The sequence below is a fragment of the Delphinus delphis genome, chromosome 1 (genome assembly GCF_949987515.2).
Source record: "Delphinus delphis chromosome 1, mDelDel1.2, whole genome shotgun sequence".
In the NCBI taxonomy this organism is placed as follows: Eukaryota; Metazoa; Chordata; class Mammalia; order Artiodactyla; family Delphinidae; genus Delphinus; species Delphinus delphis.
Genome location: NC_082683.1, coordinates 140,759,176 through 140,781,580, shown reverse-complemented (window position 1 = coordinate 140,781,580; position 22,405 = coordinate 140,759,176). Strand labels below are relative to the sequence as shown.

General features: G+C 37.2%; 1 protein-coding gene across 1 annotated transcript in view; it reads right to left on the bottom strand.

Moving 5' to 3' along the window:
- HMCN1 (hemicentin 1) overlaps positions 1 to 22,405 on the bottom strand; it is a 519,438-nt gene that overhangs the window by 17,140 nt on the left and 479,893 nt on the right. The window contains exons 102-105 of the mRNA XM_060035358.1: positions 17,265 to 17,390; positions 10,243 to 10,371; positions 7,980 to 8,330; positions 4,266 to 4,385 (exon numbers count right to left, since the gene is read on the bottom strand). Coding sequence (XP_059891341.1) covers positions 4,266 to 4,385; positions 7,980 to 8,330; positions 10,243 to 10,371; positions 17,265 to 17,390 — 726 coding nt within the window. The remainder of the gene's footprint in view (positions 1 to 4,265; positions 4,386 to 7,979; positions 8,331 to 10,242; positions 10,372 to 17,264; positions 17,391 to 22,405) is intronic.

The following is a 22,405-nucleotide window of genomic DNA, read 5'->3' as shown; positions in this document are numbered from 1 at the left end:
ACTATAAAAAAGCGAGAAGATATTCCAAGAGACAGTATATAAATCGTGAAGAATAAATGTTGTGCTTTTGAGAGGATGTGAGCTCAAGATCCATCTACTCCACCATCTTGTCCAGAAATGCCATTTGCATTTCTGTGTCAAAAATGATCATTTTTAGATTTGGTTCCAAATATATTCCATTTCTTAAGGAAATGACATACAATGTAATTTTCTTTAAATTTAACAGTAGTCTGTACAAAGTCAAAAGATATTAAGCTAGAATTATATGGAGTAAATCACTTACTTGACTTTTTAGTTACTTAGATGCACTGATAATGACATAATGTGCTTTCTATTACTCGTTTTATATTAGGACTAGTTTTCCTCCAGGACTGGAACAGAGTGAAACATGTTTTATTTCAGTTAAATCTTTGCCTTTTGTCTCTGTAAACCAATTTCTAATTATGATTTTATCTGCCAGCAGTGCTCCATCTCCTTGACAAAATGAGATTGTCTCAGAAAGAAGTGAAAAGCCCTTTAGGAAAATGTGAAAGAAATTCAATTAATCTTATCTTCTTTTCTCTCCATAAAAAAATTTCCCTGCCCATCCATACTACAAATTTCATTTTAGCTTTAATTTTTAGAGTGAACTCATGCAGAAACATGGAGGCCAGTGGACTGCTAGGGTCCATGAAAATGGTGATTGGAGGCCAGAATCTGGACACACGTCCAGGCATAATAAGAACAGCTACCTTATCACAGATTTTCATTGGCTGCAAATAAATCTATCAGAGATATGAGAATCTAATATACACAGTGTTTGTCTCTAGCTCCATAATAATGTACACTTCCTATAGAAGAGCTTTCATAAAGTATTTGAGCTTTGGGGAAGGTAGCCCTCCTTTGTCTTCTGTCTCCTGCTATTTCCTCAGAAGTAAGTATCCTGTAGGCATTCACTCTAGTCACTCTGTTCATTCACTTTACTCATCGGTCTTAAAAAAAGAAGCTAGAAAAGATGGAGAAATCAGACTGTCTTCTGTCAACTGACAGTGTGGTGATGTCTGGTTTTTATAAAATATTATTAGAAAATTATTATGGTAAAAATTAAAGTATAGGGATTTCATAACATAAATATTATTGCTACAAGAAAAGAATACCAAGATGAGCTGAAAAACTTTCACAATAATAGCTTTAGAACATATGAATGCATTTAACCAAGTGCTCTGGATACATTAAAAAAGTAGTTTAGGATAAGCATACTTGAGACATTTGTCTTATAGAGGGTGTAGAGTAATTCAGATTCTTGACAAACATTATGAATTGCTTCTTAAAACTTGGATAGATTAGAACACTCATTTCGAATGCAATGCCAACATGTAGTGTTCTTACAGTTTTAGAATTAGATTAATGGTGCTTAAAATTAGCATACGGATTTTTTAGTTTCTCCTCTCTGCTTCTGGGGCAAATTATAATTGGTCATGTTTTTGTTTTTCATTTTTTAGTCTGGTGACTTCCACTTTAGACTAGTCTTTGTCCTCATTCAGTGTCAAATTCACTTTAATATCCCTTTTATTACTGATGTTTCTATCACTAATGTATAAAGATTCAAAAATTTATCTGTGAATGAAAAGTAGCATTTTGTTCCTCATAAATGCCTCAAACACTTTCTAAAGCTATAAAGACTCCAAGTTATTCTTTAGAGTAAAGACTTCTTTAAAGGTCATAATTGTTGTCTCTCATGTCTTTTCTTAGACAACTTTTAAAATAATTAATTAATTAATTAATTAATTATTGGCTGCATTGGGTCTTCGTTGCTGCGCACGGCTTTCTCTAGTTGTGGCGAGTGGGGGCTACTCTTCATTGTGGTGCACGGGCTTCTCGTTGCAGTGGCTTCTCTTGTCACAGAGCACGGGCTCTAGGTGCGCGGGCTTCAGTAGGTGTGGCACGTGGCCTCAGCAGCTGTGGCTCTCGGGCTGTAGAGCGCAGGCTCAGTAGTTGTGGCACACGGGCTTAGTTGCTCCACAGCATGTGGGATCCTCCTGGACCAGGGATTGAACCCATATCCCCTGCATTGGCAGGTGGATTCTTAACCACTGTGCCACCAGGGAAGTCCCTCATGTCTTTTTTTAAAACCACAAAAATATATAACTCATTTAAATTGCAAACATTTTAAATGACACCTGTTTCTGATTTGTGCACATTATTTTCCACTCTCTGGAGTACAAGTGAAAGCTGAAAAATGTTTTGAACTGAAGGAGTGACAAGGGCAACTAAAAAAAACAAACTGGAATAATTTACAGAAGAAAAAAATCCTCTAATGAGAATACGACATAATATAACCCTTAAAAATCTGGCTAAAGGGGCTTCCCTGGTGGCGCAGTGGTTAGGAATCCACCTGCCAATGCAGGGGACATGGGTTCGAGCCCCAGTCCGGGAAGATCCCACATGCCGCGGAGCAAATAAGCCTGTGTGCCACAACTACTGAGCCCGTGTGCCACAACTACTGAAGCCCACATGCCAAGAGCCCGTGCTCCGTAAGAAGAGAAGCTACTGTAATGAGAAGCCCATACACCACAATGAAGAGTAGCCCCCACTTGCTGCAACTAGAGAAAGCCGGCGCACGGCAACGAAGACCCAGTGCAGCCAAAAATAAATAAAATAAATAAATTTATATGTATATATATATAAATCTGGCTAAGGAGTTTTCAGTCTGGCTGGTTATTCCAAATGCTTAGTATCTACCCCCTTCCTTCCTTGGTGCCTGGTGTACCTGTTGGGAGTGTAATGTTAGTGTTGTGCACTGCCACCTTTTCAGAAGGATTCTTGGGTTGAAGAGCTGGAGAAGTTATAAAATATGGACAACGTAAGTGCTCTAACCTCTGTCTGCTCCCACAATACAATGACCCTGGTGTTCACAGCATCACAGGAGAGATAAAGGACCATTCCTGACAGTGTGAGATCTGTGATCAAGTCCTACCCTTGCTCTCGATGGTTCTAGGACATTGAGACTCACATAACCACTCTGAGAATTAGTTTTATCATCTGTAGAATGGGTACAAATTATTGTTCTTGACAAAACTATACTGCTGATTAAAATGAGATAACAGTTGTTTTGGAAAAACATAAAACTATAATGTATGTATGTTCTTCCAGTATTTCAAAACTTAGTAAGATGTTCCTCACAGGGTAAGTTCTTCATAAATGTTTGAGTGATGGCTGGGAGTAAAGGTTATTATTGAGTTCATTTTCCTCCTCCAGCCCACAGGATTAGTGGGGGCTCTCAGGGAGTGTGATGGGTGAATGGGATGAGTAAGCGTGTGGAAGCTCATGGTAACTTGGGTGAAGCCATTGTGCATCCTGGTCTTGGCTTCTGGAACACATTTCCATGAGCTGCATCCTAGCAAGTCTTTTGTGAAGGGAAGTCTTTTATACATGACAGAAACTAATAAAATTCAGAGGCTTATTAAGACCTATATAATATTTTTAGATTTTGTCCATGGAATTGAGGTGTTTTCTTAGAAGATTTTAACGATTTATACAAGTTCATATTCTTTTGATCAAGGACATATTACAACATACTGAACCTCATCAGTATACAATGCTCCTTTCACATTTTTGTTTAACAATTTTGCTATTGAGATTGATTTTCTTTCTACCATCACTACACATTATCTAAAAGTTATAACACCTACAACCTTGTATGTTGATTATGCACTTATTTGCATGTCTGTCTCCACTAGACTCTAAGATCATAAAGGGAAGAGAGTGTACATTATTCATCTGTTTTAACCTCCTGCATCCTGCAACACTGTCGCATGATTGTTACTCATCATTTGACTCAAAGAATGAGTGGATTAATCAGTTACCCACTGATCACTAAGACAAAGTATAAAATAATGCCTAATACTGAGGTACATTTACTGAGCACTCTTCTCCTTTCTTCTTAGCTGAACTGTGAAAACATGTTTGAAGAGGTCTATTTCCATTTAGTTTTAAACATATATATATATATATATATATATATATATATATATATATATGATATGAAGTGGCTTAGGCATTCTTGCTCCTTCTAGTAAGACCATACCAAAAGTGTTTCTCAACTCTTCCTTTGCTTAATTGCTTTCTCCTGCTTGCAAAAGCAAGGATTATAGATAAGTCTGACCCATGGGAATGTGAGAGGAGAGGAAGCAACTAGAAGAAAAATTATTCAAAAAAAAGACATTTCTCACACTATATTCATTTTACGTTAAGTTGTAGCAATAAATGTCCCAACGTTTTCTCACCTTGACATGTTTTTCCATTGAGCATGAGTTGATAGCCAGGCGGGCAGATACACTGATAGCTCCCAAAGGTATTTTTACACTCATGCTGGCAGGTGTCTCTATTTTCACATTCATCAATATCTGTGCAGAAAAAAAGCAGTGTGTATAACCATGCGAAACAAAGGCAGAAACTGTGGCAGAATCAACTATAAAAAAGTTGTTGACATACGACAGAAAACTTGATTTTATACTTGTGCTTAAAAACGTTCAGTGCTGTTTCATATCAGTATATTTTTAATGGAGTACAATATAAACTGTCCTGTATTATAAAATATGAACATCTCTTCTGTGTATAAGCACATATGAGATGAAGCCCCAAACTGGCCAATTGCAATATTAGTTAAGTAATTAATATTGGAATGACAGATGAAACAGACCTGTACAGGATCCTAAACCACCAAGGTACTAAACTCTTGACAGAACACAGTAGAATTTACCTAAAAGATAAAGTTTCTATTGAGATTAATTGGGAAAATACTCGTTTCTATTTTGTTTAAAGTTTAGCAGCCTCTCTCTCTCCAACAGCCATGTCTGTAGCTTTCCCATATGCAGATATCATTAAGTGGAGGCGGTTTTATCTTTGTGATAGGAATATTCATCCAACTTCATGCAACTGTAAAGTACTAATGGCCACTAGATATACATATAGTTGCTATGTTACTTTGGGCCAGCCACTTAACTTCTCAGGATCTCAGTTGATTCTTCTGCCAACAGGAGTCACTGATACAATCTCCCTACTTCACAGGCTTGTTGGAAGGTTCAAACATGTAATATATGAAAAACATTTTATAAATTATAAAGAGCTAAGCTACCTGCTATTACTAAACAAAGTCAAGAAAGCAGCAATAAAAAGAGTGGGAATAGATAGTAAAAAAATTAATTGATATTTGCTTTTAGAATCAGGGATGGGATTTGAGAGGCCTCAGATTTCTTGTCTCAGTTGTGTTTTGCCTAATATTAAAATGTGCCAACCAGTGTTAGAAGGAAGAGAATGTGGTATGAAATGGAAGCAGGAGTGCTGAGGGCTGGAAGTAAAGGGAAGACAAAGTGAAACCCTGGAGATGGCTCAGCAAAAGGACCTGTTCATTGTGCATATGCTCAGATGATAATTGCAATGACTCAAAATCTGTTAATGACAAACGCTCATCGAATATTTGTCATTGTTTTTGCCCCAGTTTGGTTAACCAAAGCACTCACTGCAGAATTTCTGATATATTTTTACTTTTTCCCTTTATAATCGGCTTTAACCTAAGATAACAACAGAAATGTAAATGACATTGAACTCCAAGTAGTAGACATCACACTTTCCAGAGTATGAATTTTAAAGTGGCCCCAAGTGTGATTTTGGTGTTCAGAAGCAATGCAACGTTTGTTTTCCCTATTAAGCTTTGGAATCAGTTCCCTAAAAAGCTAAATCTTAGCCCAAGTCTAACAAAATTCCATGGTGTTAATCTGAATCCTTTGTAAACTGTCTATCCTAGATGGTTAATTAAAGGCATTTGGTGTTTACTGCAGGTTGCTTGTTACATAATTCCAAAGCTGTCTGCAATCTTAGTGTAAATTTCTTTATTAGTACCAACGCCAGAAAATACTCACCATATTTTAAGAAATATTTCTAAATGTCTTAGTCTATTTATTGCCCCCAAATAAAATTTAAATATCCAGCCATAGACTAGTTATAGAAATTTACTTTAGAGTCTCCAAGATTGGTCCTCACTCTGAAATAGTAGGTGCCTCACATAGTAGATGGTTTTGGGAAGGTAATTCATATAAACATATTAGTGTAATATAAACACAAAGGCACATAAAACATTCATAACACTCTACTGCGATGAAACTACAGGGCACAGATTGTGATAAAGAAATGGAGAACTGGTTATTAATCAGGGACTCTTTCTTCAAATGGCTTGGACCTTCAGATGATCTAGAAGTCAACTAGATGGCATATGGTGTGGGAAATACCGTTTCATTCATTTATCAGAACATAAACAAGGATTTTTGGAGCAGGAGAGTAAAGGTAGAAGAGAAGAGTTGTCTAAGACAAAGGCAGAGAATGGAATGTTAATAGGATATGAAAACCCTTCAGTGGGAATGATTATTTAGAAGAAACATTGAAAGACAAAATGTCAGATGTTAATTCTGTCAATAAAATAGTGAAAAGTTTCACTAACAGAGGTAAAAATTGGCATGAAAAATTACCAAAATTACCAATGGAAAAAAACCAGTAAGAATGGTTTGGAGCAGGCTGAGAGCAATGTTTGACATACTCCCAAGGACAGTGGAGTCCACAGGTTTAGTAATTAAGTAGTGTTTGACCATATGGGGCAAAATGTTGAGAGTTGTTAATGAACCCATGAATGTTTCAAGTTCAAGGAGTAAAAGAAACTAGCACTGTCCACAGTTCTAGAAAGCTGATCACAGGGAGGAGATTCCATGTGCATCATATTACGCTTTAGGTACTTCAAGACAGCCAGACAGAAAAGTTCTGGGAACATCTGGGCCTAGAGACTAAAGGTTAAAGAGTAAGGATCCAGAGGGTTTGAAGGTCCAGCTGAGTGGAGATAATGTGAGAAGCTGAGTCTGCTAAAGAGTGACTAAGGAATCATGTCTAAGAAGATAACGATGCAGGAACAGGGCTTGGAGAAGGGTAGAAAAAGATATGACAAAAACTGAAGTCAGAAGGTATTTCTTTTAAATATCTAAAAAATGTTTAACAGAGAGCATATCTGGGAGAGAATAAGCAACGTGTGGAATGCTTAAGAAAAATTCAAGAACGTGAGGTTAGCATAGGTCTTCAAATTTAAACGGAATTTCCTTCTTCCCTCCCCTCTTGCCTCCCTCCTCCCTTTCTTTGCTTTCTCATTTCTTCTAACAAACTGTGGGGCTAATTTGTGTTTGCTAATTCCCCTTGGTGCATAGCTCAGTGACATGCAAACTGTGGCTACTCACAGAAAATTGAATTAAATGAATGACAGATGGAATTGTTTGCAACTTAACTGAAGACAAGGTCTCAATTCTTGAGTCGGAAATTACACTTCACTTTTGCAAACGAATTAAATTACAGACTTGAGTTTAGGTAAAGATACTGAAAGCACATATGTTAGAACAATGGAAACAAGTTAGTTTTGTCCTGGCTTACACTGTCTTTTCAGTGACTTACATATATACAAAATAATTGAACTGAGAGGTTCCATGGGGAGTGTGTAACAACAGTCAGGGCAGTGCTGGTTGCAGACAGAACAAGCAGTCGACACAGTAGCTGAGAGTTTCACTTTTAACCCACTGCTTTGGCATCCATCAGATAAAGCCATAATCTGATAGTATTATATTATGGTGGCAATATGCATATTCTTTTTTTAAGAACCATATTCTGGATGCCACTGAATTTTATTTCTATATAGCATTAAATTTAGTAACACTTTCAGGGGTGATCAAAAAAGAGAAACTGCCAACAAAACAATAAATTATCAGAATGTACACATGTAAATACATCATTTGATAAAACTGGTAATAGTTTTAGGTGCCAGAGTAAATGTCTTGAAACTTGGGTCATCCCAGATTTGAGATCAGATGTAGTTCACTACACCCAAACTCTCACAGGTGCTGTATATATGCTTAGACTCTGGTCCGTTAAGTGAGCCCACAGAAAGGAAATGGAATATGGCTGACATTTACCTATACATGTGTCATGGCTCGCCTCAGAGCCTTCAGGGCAAGTTTTTCTAATAGTCCTTCTAGTCCTGGAGAGAGACGTTCTGCTGTTCCTATACTCTGAGTAGGAGCTGTAGAGATGTGAGTACTGTCTGTAATGCTGTTGAGGTTGATAGTTGTTTCTCACGGGGGAGAACCGTGCAAGGTTATAGCTATTGTACTGAGTGCCATAATTTGGCAGCCTCTCCAATCCAGCGCAAGATTTCCCGTCCCCTAATAAATGTTGTCCTGGTGGACAGATACACTTGAAGCTGCCGGGGGTGTTGGAGCACTGATATGCACAAGGCTTAGGCACTTGTTCACATTCATTAATGTCTGCTCGTGTGCCATGATACATAAAAAAGAGAAAAAAAAAACATACACACATATACACACAGAAAACACAGGAATAAAGAATCAGTCTGTGAAACAAACTGAAGACATCATGTTACCCTCCAAAGCAGGGAATACAGTAATTTCTCAGCTGTTGTGAACTTTTGAAAAAGCTTTCATCATTCAGCTATGAATATACAGAAAGATTCTATGACTGTCCCTGAAGATTGTTTTACATGGACAGTAGAATCATATAGGGTCATAATGGAAAATGTGGTCTTGAATCCAGAAAAACTAGAGTTCAAAGCTAACATACAGATCTTAATTTTGTTGGTGGAGTGAAGAATGCAGTCAGATCTCTAGTTCGCATTTAATTACAATATTGATCACTAGTGCTTCTAATCTTTCATATAATTACAAGTTTCAGATGCAAGAATGTACAATGTACACCTACAGTTTTATTTTCCTTTGTTTCTTTTGCATCAATAATTATTAATGAATAATCATATCAAGCACATTTTCTTAAAAAAATTAAAAAGAAGGAAATGAAGATACAGAATCATTCTTCCTAAGATAAACTCAAAGTTCAAAAATTAAAGTTATTTTTCTTTCTATTCCTAGGTCAACACAGAGTATGTATTCCTAACTCTTCTTGTAAATTGAAAAAGTGAATAAAGACCAGAGATCAAAACCAAATTCCTTAATTCATTACCACAGTGGCATGAAAGAAAACAATATGAATAAGTAGAATAAAAGTAGTAAATTGTGCTTTAAAAATTATTTTAGTAGGCAAAAGTTAAAATTAACATTTTAAATCTCTTTAAGGCAATGGCCCTACCTTCTTCACTGATTTATCCCCCAGCCCAATTTCTGACATTCAGCTTCAAGTCAAACTAGTGAACAAATAAACACATTTCATTCTGCTAGGTCACTGTAATGACTGATCAAAATGTTAAATTATATACAAATTACAATATCTAAATAGAAGACTAGCATGATATATATTCCTGCTATTAAAAAGTACTTATTTTAAAACCATTCATAATAATGATACTACATTAAACATTTTCTATGTGCAAAGTACTATGCTAGGGACTACATAAAGACAGAACTAAGTCTTTATGGAAGAATTTGCTATAAAGAATTAAATAGACAACCAAGGCATCCAATTTTAAAAATACTGATATAATAGCATGCAAACCAAAAGCTAGTATTTAAAAGCTCACACAAGTTTTTTTCTGCATATAAATGTAAATATTCTGAGGTGAAATATAATTTTAGAGGTCAGTTTCTTGATTGTAAATGTATTAAAAAAAAGCATATGGTTACCTTCTTATAGACATCTTCTACTATCGTTACCTGCCTTACTTTACATTCAACTATAACTAAGATGGAAACAAATAGGTAATTGGGAGAATTAAATGAGATTCTTAGCACAGGGAATGGCATATAGTATGCACTAAACATGGTAGATAAAGTAATAATTATCAATTCACTTAAAATGTGTGTTCACATTTTAATCCTTCATAACTAAACCTTCGTAGTACATACAGATACACTTCATATTCAAATAAAATGTATCTATGCAAACATTTACATCACATGCATAGAGAGATAATCAATGAGCTAATCTTCATAATTAAGTTGTCGTGGTAATTATACCACAGCCTCACTTTGATATGTATAGTGCATAGTAAGCACTCCGTAAGTAGTTATTATTATCACTTGAAAGTCAGTGTAAATTGAGCTCAATAGGAAGTCTCTAAGAAGTAATTCAACTTATGTAATGGACTACTTAAACCAACTTGCAAATCTAATTGTAGCAAGAAAGTATTTGAGGATAGAGTGGTTCTAACCAAGCTGGTAAAATAGTTACCCAGCCTTTATTACTCAATAAGAGTTCCTGTTAACTTACCCATACAGGGTCTTCCAATTCCTTGAGACCGGTAACCTCTTGGACATACACAACGATAGCTGCCTCTCGTATTCTCACATATCTGGTTATATCTGCACTGATGGGTCCCATCTCTACACTCATCAATATCTAGAGACATGGAGGGCAATAAAAAGCAATAACATTTCCTATTTCAAAACCTAAAGTCATTATATTTATTTATTTATTAACATCTTTATTGGAGTATAATTGCTTTACAATGTTGTGTTAGTTTCTGCTGTATAACAAAGTGAATCAGCTATATGTATAGATATATCCCCCATTCCCTCCCTCTTGCATCTCCCTCCCAACCCTCCCTCTCCCACCCCTCCAAGTGGTCACAAAGCACTGAGCTGATCTCCTTGTGCTATGCGGCAAGTCATTATATTTAAAATGAACATTTTAATTGCTTAGAACGTTGCATTTGTCACCACGTGGTTGAGACCTGGAGTCAGAAAACCTGGGTTCAAGTCCCAGCTCTGCCACTTGTTAACGGGCCCCTTTTCCTCTTCTTGCGCCCTACTACGGGAAGAGTTTTCTTCTCAGCTTTCCCCCCTTCGCTATATCCCTCCTTTTTTGGCCATCCTATTTATACTAGTGACTCTAGTGAGCTTGCTGATGTGGACTTACAGCAACATTTCCACATTGCTACTTATCCACAGTCCCATATTTCTAGCTGCTGGCTGCTCATCTCCATCGCCATGTTTTACTAGTACTTCAAACTCAGCATGTCTCTAGTATCTTATCACTACTCCCTTATTTATAATAACAGTATTCTTTTATCCCCAGTCAACCTGGCTGCGAACCTCAGAGTTATCTTTAAACCTATTCTCTGTTTCCAAGATTGGGTAATTCTACTTTCTTCAAACAAACCCATATATCCCCACTTTCCATTTCCTCATTTAGCTATATTTTTGCTGTAGCTTCTTAAACATCTTCTGATATTTCAGCTTCTCTCATTTCTAATTAATCTTATACATAATTACAGAATCAATATTCTTAAAAATACTTAGTTACACATAACTGCATATGATGCTTTGAGTTGGCTACTATTCTTAGAAATTAAGAAAAATATTTACCTATATCCATATTGCTGAGGAGTCTTTGAAATCTGATAGTCCACACCCCCCCCATGTTTTTTTTAAGTATACTAAACTTCCATTTACCTCAACTAGTATCAACAAGTGGTCAATACTCCCTCATTTATATCTACACCCTCCCCCACTCTTACATTATTTTGAAACAAATCCAAGACAGATTTTAACTTCATTAATAAATACTTCAGTATGAAATTCTTAAAATGTCCCATTTTTTTAAAATGAGAAACTTACACTCAAATTTCTGTGTCATCTTAAGACTTGTTCAAGGTCAGATAGCTGTCAAGAAGGGAGGAAGAATTTTAACATGTTTTCTCTAAGTCCAGCTCTTTCCCCTTCATACAGGGCTATTTTTCTTTCCTTTTTCTACCACCTCCATCTATTAACATTCCATTCAAGACTATATTTAAATGTGATCACTTCTATGGCACTGCTGATAGTCACTCCTATTAGATATGATCATTCTTTTGAGTACTCTGGTACAATTTTATTTGTACCTCTTTTATATTTCATCCCAACTTGCATAATAGTTTTTTTTTTTTTTGGTGAGGCGAGTGGAGTTGCCCGATCTATCCCAGTTGATTGTTTAAGTACATGAGAGCAGGAATGCTATCAGTTTCAGTTTTGTATATTGTGCAGCTCATAGTTCTGCTAACTATGGCTGACTGGTACAGAATAGGCACACAAAGAACAAACTTAGGGAGAAATATAATTTACTTTATTGCCTGGTTATTGATTTGACATTTAAAAAATATTTGGTTTTAAAATAATTATATTTTGAACTTTTTTTTTTAACATCTTTATTGGGGTATAATTGCTCTACAATGGTGTGTTAGTTTCTCCTTTATAACACAGTGAATCAGTTATACATATACATATGTTCCCATATCTCTACCCTCTTGCGTCTCCCTCCCTCCCACCCTCCCTATCCCACCCCTCCAGGCTGTCACAAAGCACCGAGCTGACCTCCCTGTGCTATGCGGCTGCTTCCCACTAGCTATCTACCATACGCTTGGTAGTGTATATATGTCCATGCCTCTCTCTCGCTTTGTCACAGATCACCCTTCCTCCTCCCCATATCCTCAAGTCCGTTCTCCAGTAGGTCTGTGTCTTTATTCCTGTCTTACCCCTAGGTTCATCATGACATTTTTTTTCTTAAATTCCATATATATGTGTTAGCATACGGTATTGGTCTTTCGCTTTCTGACTTACTTCACTCTGTATGACAGACTCTAGGTCTATCCACCTCATTACAAATAGCTCAATTTTGTTTCTTTTTATGGTTGAGTAATATTCCATTGTATATATGTGCCACCTCTTCTTTATCCATTCATCCGATGATGGGCACTTAGGTTGTTTCCATCTCCGGGCTATTTTAAATAGAGCTGCAATGAACATTTTGGTACATGACTCTTTTTGAATTATGGTTTTCTCAGGGTATATGCCCAGTAGAGGGATTGCTGGGTCATATGGTAGTTCTATTTGTAGTTTTTTAAGGAAACTCCATATTGTTCTCCATAGTGGCTGTACCAATTCACATTCCCACCAGCAGTGCAGGAGTGTTCCCTTTTCTCCACACCCTCTCCAGCATTTATTGTTTCTAGATTTTTTGATGATGGCCATTCTGACTGGTGTGAGATGATATCTCATTGTAGTTTTGATTTGCATTTCTCTAATGATTAACGATGTTGAGCATTCTTTCATGTGTTTGTTGGCAGTCTGTATATCTTCTTTGGAGAAATGTCTATTTAGGTCTTCTGCCCATTTTTGGATTGGGTTGTTTGTTTTTTTGTTATTGAGCTGCATGAGCTGCTTGTAAATTTTGCAAATTAATCCTTTGTCAGTTGCTTCATTTGCAAATATTTTCTCCCATTCTGAGGGTTGTCTTTTGGTCTTGTTTATGGTTTCCTTTGCTGTGCAAAAGCTTTGAAGTTTCATTAGGTTCCATTTGTTTATTTTTGTTTTTATTTCCATTTCTCTAGGAGGTAGGTCAAAAAGGATCTTGCTGTGATTTATGTCATAGAGTGTTCTGCCTATGTTTACCTCTAAGAGTTTGATAGTTTCTGGCCTTACATTTAGGTCTTTAATCCATTTTTAGCTTATTTTTGTGTATGGTGTTAGGGAGTGATCTAATCTCATACTTTTATATGTACCTGTCCAGTTTTCCCAGCACCACTTATTGAAGAGGCTCTCCTTTCTCCACTGTACATTCCTGCCTCCTTTATCAAAGAAGAGGTGACCATATGTGCGTGGGTTTATCTCTGGGCTTTCTATCCTGTTCCATTGATCTATCTTTCTGTTTTTGTGCCAGTACCATACTGCCTTGATTACTGTAGCTTTGTAGTATAGTCTGAAGTTAGGGAGCCTGATTCCTCCAGCTCCGTTTTTCATTCTCAAGATTGCTTTAGCTATTCGGGATCTTTTGTGTTTTCATACAAATTGTGAAATTTTTTGTTCTAGTTCTGTGAAAAATGCCAGTGGTAGTTTGATAGGGATTGCATTGAATGTGTAGATTGCTTTGGGTAGTATAGTCATTTTCACAATGTTGATTCTTCCAATCCAAGAACATGGTATATCTCTCCATCTATTTGTATCATCTTTAATTTCTTTCATCAGTGTCTTATAATTTTCTGCATACAGGTCTTTTGTCTCCTTAGGTAGGTTTATTCCTAGATATTTTATTCTTTTTGTTGCAGTGGTAAGTGGGAGTGTTTTCTTGATTTCACTTTCAGATTTTTCATCATTAGTGTATAGGAATGCAAGAGATTTCTGTGCATTAATTTTGTATCTGCAACTTTACCAAATTCATTGATTAGCTCTAGTAGTTTTCTGGTAGCATCTTTGGGATTCTCTATGTAAAGTAGCATGTCATCTGCAAACAGTGACAGCTTTACTACTTCTTTTCCGATTTGGATTCCTTTTATTTCCTTTTCTTCTCTGATTGCTGTGGCTAAAACTTCCAAAACTATGTTGAATAAGAGTGGTGACTGTGGGCAGCCTTGCCTTGTTCCTGATCTTGATGGAAATGCTTTCAGTTTTTCACCATTGAGGATGCTGTTGGCTGTGGGTTTGTCATATATGGCCTTTATTATGTTGAGGAAAGTTCCCTCTTTGCCTACTTTCTGCAGGGTATTATCAAAAATGGGTGTTGAATTATGTTGAAAGCTTTTTCTGCATCTATTGAGATGATCATATGGTTTTTCTCCTTCTATTTGTTAATATGGTTTATCACGTTGATTGTTTTGCATATATTGAAGAATCCTTGCATTCCTGGGATAAACCCCACTTGATCATGGTGTATGATCCTTTTAATGTGCTGTTGGATTCTCTTTGCTAGTATTTTGTTGAGGATGTTTGCATCTATGTTCATCAGTGATATTGGCCTGTAGTTTTCTTTCTTTGTGACATCCTCGTCTGGTTTTGGTATCAAGGTGATGGTGGCCTTGTAGAATGAATTTGGGAGTGTTCCTCCCTCTGCTATATTTTGGAAGAGTTTGAGAAGGATAGGTGTTAGCTCTTCTCTAAATGTTTGATAGAATTCGTCTGTGAAGCCATCTGGTCCTGGGCTTTTGTTTGTTGGAAGATTTTTAATCACAGTTTCAATTTCACTGCTTGTGATTGGTCTGTTCATATTTTCTATTATGTCTGTTATGAGAATTGCTACTCCAGCTTTCTTTTGGTTTCCATTTGAATGGAATATGTTTTTCCATCCCCTTACTTTCAGTCTATATGTGTCTCTAGGTCTGAGGTGGGTCTCTTGTAGACAGCATATATATGGGTCTTGTTTTTGTATCCATTCAGCCCATCTGGGTCTTTTGGTGGGAGCATTTAGTCCATTTACATTTAAGGTAATTATCGATATGTATGTTCCTATTCCCATTTTCTAAATTGTTTTGGGTTCGTTATTGTAGGTCTTTTCCTTCTCTTGTGTTTATTGTCTAGAGAAGTTCCTTTAGCATTTGTTGTAAAGCTGGTTTGGTGGTGCTGAACTCTCTCAGCTTTTGCTTGTCTGTAAAGGTTTTTATCTCTCCATCAAATCTGAATGAGATCCTTGCTGGGTAGAGTAATCTTGGTTGCTGGTGTTTCTCCTTCATCACTTTAAATATGTCCTGCCAGTCCCTTCTGGCTTGCAGAGTTTCTGCTGAAAGATCAGCTGTTAACCTTATGGGAATTCCCTTGTGTGTTATTTGTTGTTTTTCCCTTGCTGCTTTTAATATGCTTTCTTTGTATTTAATTTTTGACAGTTTGATTAATATGGGTCCTGGTGTATTTCTCTTTGGATTTATCCTGTATGGGACTCTCTGTGCTTCCTGGACTTGATTAACTATTTCCTTTCTCATATTAGTGAAGTTTTCAACTATAATCTCTTCAAATATTTTCTCAGTCCCTTTCTTTTTCTCTTCTTCTTCTGGAACCCCTATAATTCAAATGTTGCTGCATTTAATGTTGTGCCAGAGGTCTCTGAGATTGTCCTCAGTTCTTTTCATTCTTTTCTCTTTATTCTGCTCTGCAGTAGTTATTTCCACTATTTTGTCTTCCAGGTCACTTATGTGTTCTTCTGCCTCAGTTATTCTGCTATTGATCCCTTCTAGAGTATTTTTCGTTTCATTTATTGTGTTGTTCGTCATTGTTTATTTCATCTTTAGTTCTTCTAGGTCCTTGTTAAATGTTTCTTGCATTTTGTTTATTCTATTTCTAAGATTTTGGATCATCTTTACTATCATTATTCTGAATTCTTTTTCAGGTAGACTGCCTATTTCCTCTTCATTTGTTAGGTCTGGTGGGTTTTTATCTTGCTCCTTCATCTGCGGTGTGTTTTTCTGTCTTCTCATTTTGCTTATCTTACTGTGTTTGGGGTCTCCTTTTTGCAGGCTGCAGGTTCGTAGTTCCCATTGTTTTTGGTGTCTGTCCCCAGTGGCTAAGGTTGGTTCAGTGGGTTGTGTAGGCTTCCTGGTGGAGGGGACTAGTGCCTGTGTTCTGGTGGATGAGGTTGGATCTTGTCTTTCTGGTGGGCAGGTCCACGTCTGGTGGTGTGTTTTGTGGTGTCTGTGGACTTATTATTGTTTTAGGCAGCCTCTCTGCTAATGGGTGGGGTTGTGTTCCTGTTTTGCTAGTTGTTTGGCATAGGGTTTCCAGCACTGTAGCTTGCTGGTCATTGAGTGAAGCTGGGTGCTGGTGTTGAGATGGAGATCTCTGGGTGAGTTTTGCCGTTTGATATTATGTGGAGCTGGGAGGTCTCTTGTGGACCAGTGTCCTGAAGTTGGCTCTCCCACCTCAGAGGCACAGCACTGACTCCTGGCTGCAGCACCAAGAGCCTTTAATCCACACGGCTCAGACTGGTATATAGTTCATTGAAGTTACAGCAACGCTGTGAGATGTTGGACCAGAAAGTCTCTGAGTGATTCACTGAAGGTTTCCAGTGCTTTCAGACACAGATGTCCCTGACCCGGGCTGTCTTCAAAGAACTTATTGTTCTGGCTTTTGGAGGAGGTCATGAGGAGAATGTGATCGCTGTTTTTTCTATTTTGAACACTTAATAAATCTCTACAAACAATTTTTTTCTTAACCCTTCCAACAAAATTCTTAATATATATGCTAAATTTAGTATTAGAAATTATATGACATAATATTAATGTATGTGGATATGAAACTATATAAACCAATTGTGTAACTGATGGGAGTTCAAAATGGGCTAAATCTCCCTGGTGAGCTTTCATTTCCTGGTAGGGCCATGACCCTGGGACCCCAGAGCTCAACAATACTAGAAGTTGGGAGTAAAAAACCTATAGAAAAAGATATTTCCTTTTTAGATTATATTTATTCTAATCATTTAGTTTAAGAATGAATGCCTTATGTGGCTTGTTGATGGTAAATGAATCACAGTAGCTGAGACAGCCAGACACTCACCAATGCAGGTTCCGTTTTCTGCCTTGGTCATTCCGTTTGGGCAAAGATCAATGCATTTATAGCCACCGCGGGTGTTCTTGCAGTGCTGATCTGGTCTGCATACATTCTGTCTACACTCATTTACATCTTGATGAAAGAACATAGGTAATGCAGATTGAGAAAGTGATTTCTTCCGCCTTTGCATAAAAATTATACCTTCAGATTTTAAGGATATCATAAACTAATACAGATGATTATATAATCATGATGTAAGGTTAAAGTGTTTAAATCAAGTTATGTAACACACTTTATTTTAAAACGTTATGATAAAAAAATAAAATATTACTAAACATAGCTGGTAGCCATACCAACCACTTCCTCCTCCTAGAAAAAGAAAAATTATATATTTATACATTATATATAAATATATACATATAAATTATGATTTTGTGAAAATAATTGGTAACAAAATACAGGAAATGTTAAAAAAAATGGTTATGTAATTAGAAGATGAAATCTGTAGAGCAGAGCATTTGCTTTGTTTTTGCATGGATCACATACATGATGCATGGTATTACAATCCAGCCCAGGACATGGCACATGGATTAGATAAGGCACCATTAAGAAGTTACAAAGGGAGAGTGGAACCAAGATGGCGGAGTAGAAGGACGTGCTCTCACTGCCTCTTGTGAGAACACCAGATTCACAACTTGCTGCTGGATAATCATCGACAGGAAGACACTGGAACTCACCAAAAAAGATACCCCACATCCAAAGACAAAGGAGAAGCCACAGTGAGACATGAAATGGTAGGAGGGGCACAATCACAGTAAAACCAAATCCCATAACTGCGGGGTGGGTAAGTCACACACTGGAGAACACTTATACCACAGAAGTCCACCCACTGGAGTGAAGGTTCTGAGCCCCACGTCAGGCTTCCCAACCTGGGGGTCTGGCAAGGGGAGGAGGAATTCCTAGAAAATCAGACTTTGATGGCTACTGGGATTTGATTGCAGGACTTCGACAGAACTGGGGGAAACAGAGACTGCACTCTTGGAGGGCACACACAGAGTAGTGTGCACATCGGGACCCAGGGGAAGGAGCAGTGACCCCAGGGGAGAATGAATCAGACCTACCTGCTAGTTTTGGGAGGTATCCTGCAAAGGCGGGGGGTGGCTGTGGCTCACCGTTGGGACAAGGACCCTGGCAGCAGAAGTTCTGGGAAGTATTCCTTGGCGTGAGCCCTCCCAGAGGCTGCCATTAGCCCCACCAAAGAGCCCAGGTAGGCTCCAGTGTTGGGTTGCCTCAGGCCAAACAACCAACAGGGAGGGAACTCAGCCCCACCCATCAGCAGTCAAGTGGATTAAACTTTCACTGAGCTCTGCCCACCAGAGCAACAGCCAGCTCTACCCACCACCAGTCCCTCCCATCAGGAAACTTGCAAAAGCCTCTTAGTAGCCTCATCCACCAGAGGACAGACAGCAGAAGCAGGAAGAACTACAATCCTGCACCCTGTGGAACAAAAACCACATTCACAGAAAGACAGACAAGATGAAAAGGCAGAGGGTTATGTACCAGATGAAGGAACAAGATAAAACCCAGAAAAACAACTAAATGAAGTGGAGATAGGCAACCTTCCAGAAAAAGAATTCAGAATAATGATAGTGAAGATGATCCAGGACCTGGAAAAAGAATGGAGGCAAAGATTGAGAAGATGCAAGAAATGTTTAACAAAGATCTAGAAGAATTAAAGAACAAACAAACACAGATGAACAATACAATAACTGAAATGAAAGCTATACTAGAAGGAATCAATAGCAGAATAACTGAGGCAGAAGAACGGATAAGTGACCTGGAAGACAGAATGGTGGAATTCACTGCTGTGGAACACAATAAAGAAAAAAGAATGAAAAGAAATCAAGACAGCCTAAGAGACCTCTGGAACAACATTAAACGCAACAACATTAGCATTATAGGGGTACCAGAAGGAGAAGAGAGAGAGAAAGGACCCGAGAAAATATTTGAAGAGATTATAGTCGAAAACTTCCCTAACAGGGGAAAGGAAATAGCCACCCAAGTCCAGGAAGCACAGAGAGTCCCATACAGGATAAATGCAAGGAGAAACACTCCGAGACATATAATAATCAAATTGGCAAAAGTTAAAGACAAAGAAAAATTATTGAAAGCAGCAAGGGAAAAATGACAAATAACATACAAGGGAACTCCCATAAGGTTAACAGCTGATTTCTCAGCAGAAATTCTACAGGCCAGAAGGGAGTGGCATGATATACTTAAAGTGATGAAAGGGAAGAACCTACAACCAAGATAACTCTACCAGGCAAGCATCTCATTCAGATTCGATGGTGAAATCAAAAGCTTTACAGACAAACAAAAGCTGAATTATTCAGCACCACCAAACCAGCTCTACAACAAATGCTAAAGGAACTTCTCTCAGTGGGAAACACAAGAGAAGAAAAGGGCCTACAAAAACAAACCCAAAACAATTCAGAAAAGGGTCATAGGAACATACATATTGATAATTAAGTTCAACATGAATGGATTAAATGCTCCAACCAAAAGACACAGGCTTGCTGAATGGATACAAAAACAAGATGCTTATATATGCTGTCTACAAAAGACCCACTTCAGACCTAGGGACACATTCAGACTGAAAGTGAGGGGATGGAAAAAGATACTCCATGCAAATGGAAATCAAAAGATGCTGGAATAGCAATACTCATATCAGATAAAATAGACTTCAAAATAAAGAATGTTACAAGAGACAAGGAAGGACACTACATAATGATCAAGGGATGAATCCAAGAAGAAGATATAACAATTATATATGCACCCAATATAGGAGCACTTCAATACATAACGCAACTGCTATCAGCTATAAAAGAGGAAATTGACAGTAACAAAGTAATAGTGGGGGAGTTTAACACCTCACTTACACCAATGGACAGATCATTAAAATGAAAATAAATAAGGAAACAGAAGCTTTAAATGACACAATAGACCAGATAGATTTAATTGATATTTATAGGACATTCCATCCAAAACAGCAGATTACACTTTCTTCTAAAGTGCACATGGAACATTCTCCAGGATAGATCACATCTTGGTTGACAAATCAAGCTTCAGTAAACTTAAGAAAATTGAAATCATATCAAACATCTTTTCTGACCACAATGCCATGAGATTAGAAATCAATTACAGGCAAAAAAATGTAGAAAACACAAACAAATGGACGCTAAACAATATGTTACTAAATAACCAAGAGATAACTGAAGAAATCAAAGAGGAAATGAAAAAATACCTAGAGACAAATGACAATGAAAACACGATAATCCAAAACCAATGGGATACAGCAAAAGCAGTTCTAAGAGGGAAGTTTATAGCTATACAATCCTACTTCAAGAAACAAGAAAAATCTCAAATAAACAATCTAAACTTACACCTAAAGGAACTAGAGAAAGAAGAACAAACAAAACCTAAAGTTAGAAGAAGGGAAGAAATCAATAAATGAAATAGAAACAAAGAAAACAATAGCAAAGATCAATAAAACTAAAAGCTGGTTCTTTGAGAAGATAAAGAAAATTGATAAACCATTAGCCAGACTCATCAAGAAAAAGAGGGAGAGGACAGATCAATAAAATTAGAAATGAAAAAGAAGTTAGAACAGACACTGTAGAAATACAAAGCATCCTAAGGGACTACTATAAGCAACTCTATGCCAATAAAATGGACAATCTGGAAGAAATGGACAAATTCTTAGAAAGGTATAACCTTCCAAGACTGAACCAGGAAGAAACAGAAAATATGAACAGACCAATCACAAGTAATGAAATTCAAACTGTGATTAAAAATCTTCCAACAAACAAAAGTCCAGGATCAGATGGCGTCACAGGTCAATCCTATGAAACATTTAGAGAACAGCTAACACCCATCCTTCTCAAACTCTTCCAAAAATTGTGGAGGAAGGAAGACTCCCAAACTCATTCTATGAGGCCACCATCACCTTGATACCAAAACCAGACAAAGATACTCCAAAAAAAAAAAAAGTTACAGACCAATATCACTGATGAATATAGATGCAAAAATCCTCAGCAAAATACTAGCAAACAGAATGCAACAACACATTAAAAGGATCATACACCATGATCAAGAGGGATTTATCCCAGGGATGCTAGGATTCTTCAATATACGCAAATCAATCAATGTGATACACCATATTAACAAACTGAAGAATAAAAACCATATGATCATCTCAATAGATGCAGAAGAAGCTTTTGACAAAATTCAACACCCATTTATGATAAAAACTCTCCAGAGAGTGGGCATAGAGGGAACCTACCTCAACATAATAAAGGTCATATACGACAAACCCACAGCAAACATCATTCTCAATGGTGAAAAAGTGAAAGCATTTCCTCTGAGATCAGGAACAAGGCAAGGATGTCCACTCTCACCACTATTATTCAGCATAGTTTTGGAAGTCCTAGCCATGGCAGAGAAGAAAAAGAAATAAAAGGAATATAAATTGGAAAAGAAGAAGTAAAACTGTCACAGTCTGCAGATGACATGATACTATACATAGAGAATCCTAAAGATGCCACCAGAAAACTACTAGAGCTAATCAATGAATTTGGTGAAGTTGCAGGATACAAAATTAATACACAGAACATCTCTTGCATTCCTATATACTAATGATGAAAAATCTGAAAGAGAAATTAAGGAAACACTCCCATTTACCACTGCAACAGAAAGAATAAAATACCTAGGAATAAACCTACCTAGGGAGACAAAAGACCTGTATGCAGAAAAGTATAAGACACTCATGAAAGAAATTAAAGACGATACCAACAGATGGAGAGATATACTATGTTCTTGGATTGGAAGAATCAATATTGTGAAAATGACTGTACTACCCCCAATAATCTAGAGATTCAGTGCAATCCTTATCAAATTACCAATTGCATTTTTTCCAAAACTAGAACAAAAACTCTTAAAATTTGTATGGAGACACAAAGGACTCTGAATAGCCAAAGCAGTCTTGAGGGAAAAAAACAGAGCTTGAGGAATCAGACTCCATGACTTCAGACTGTAGTATAAAGCTACAGTAATGAAGACAATATGATACTGGCACAAAACCAGAAACA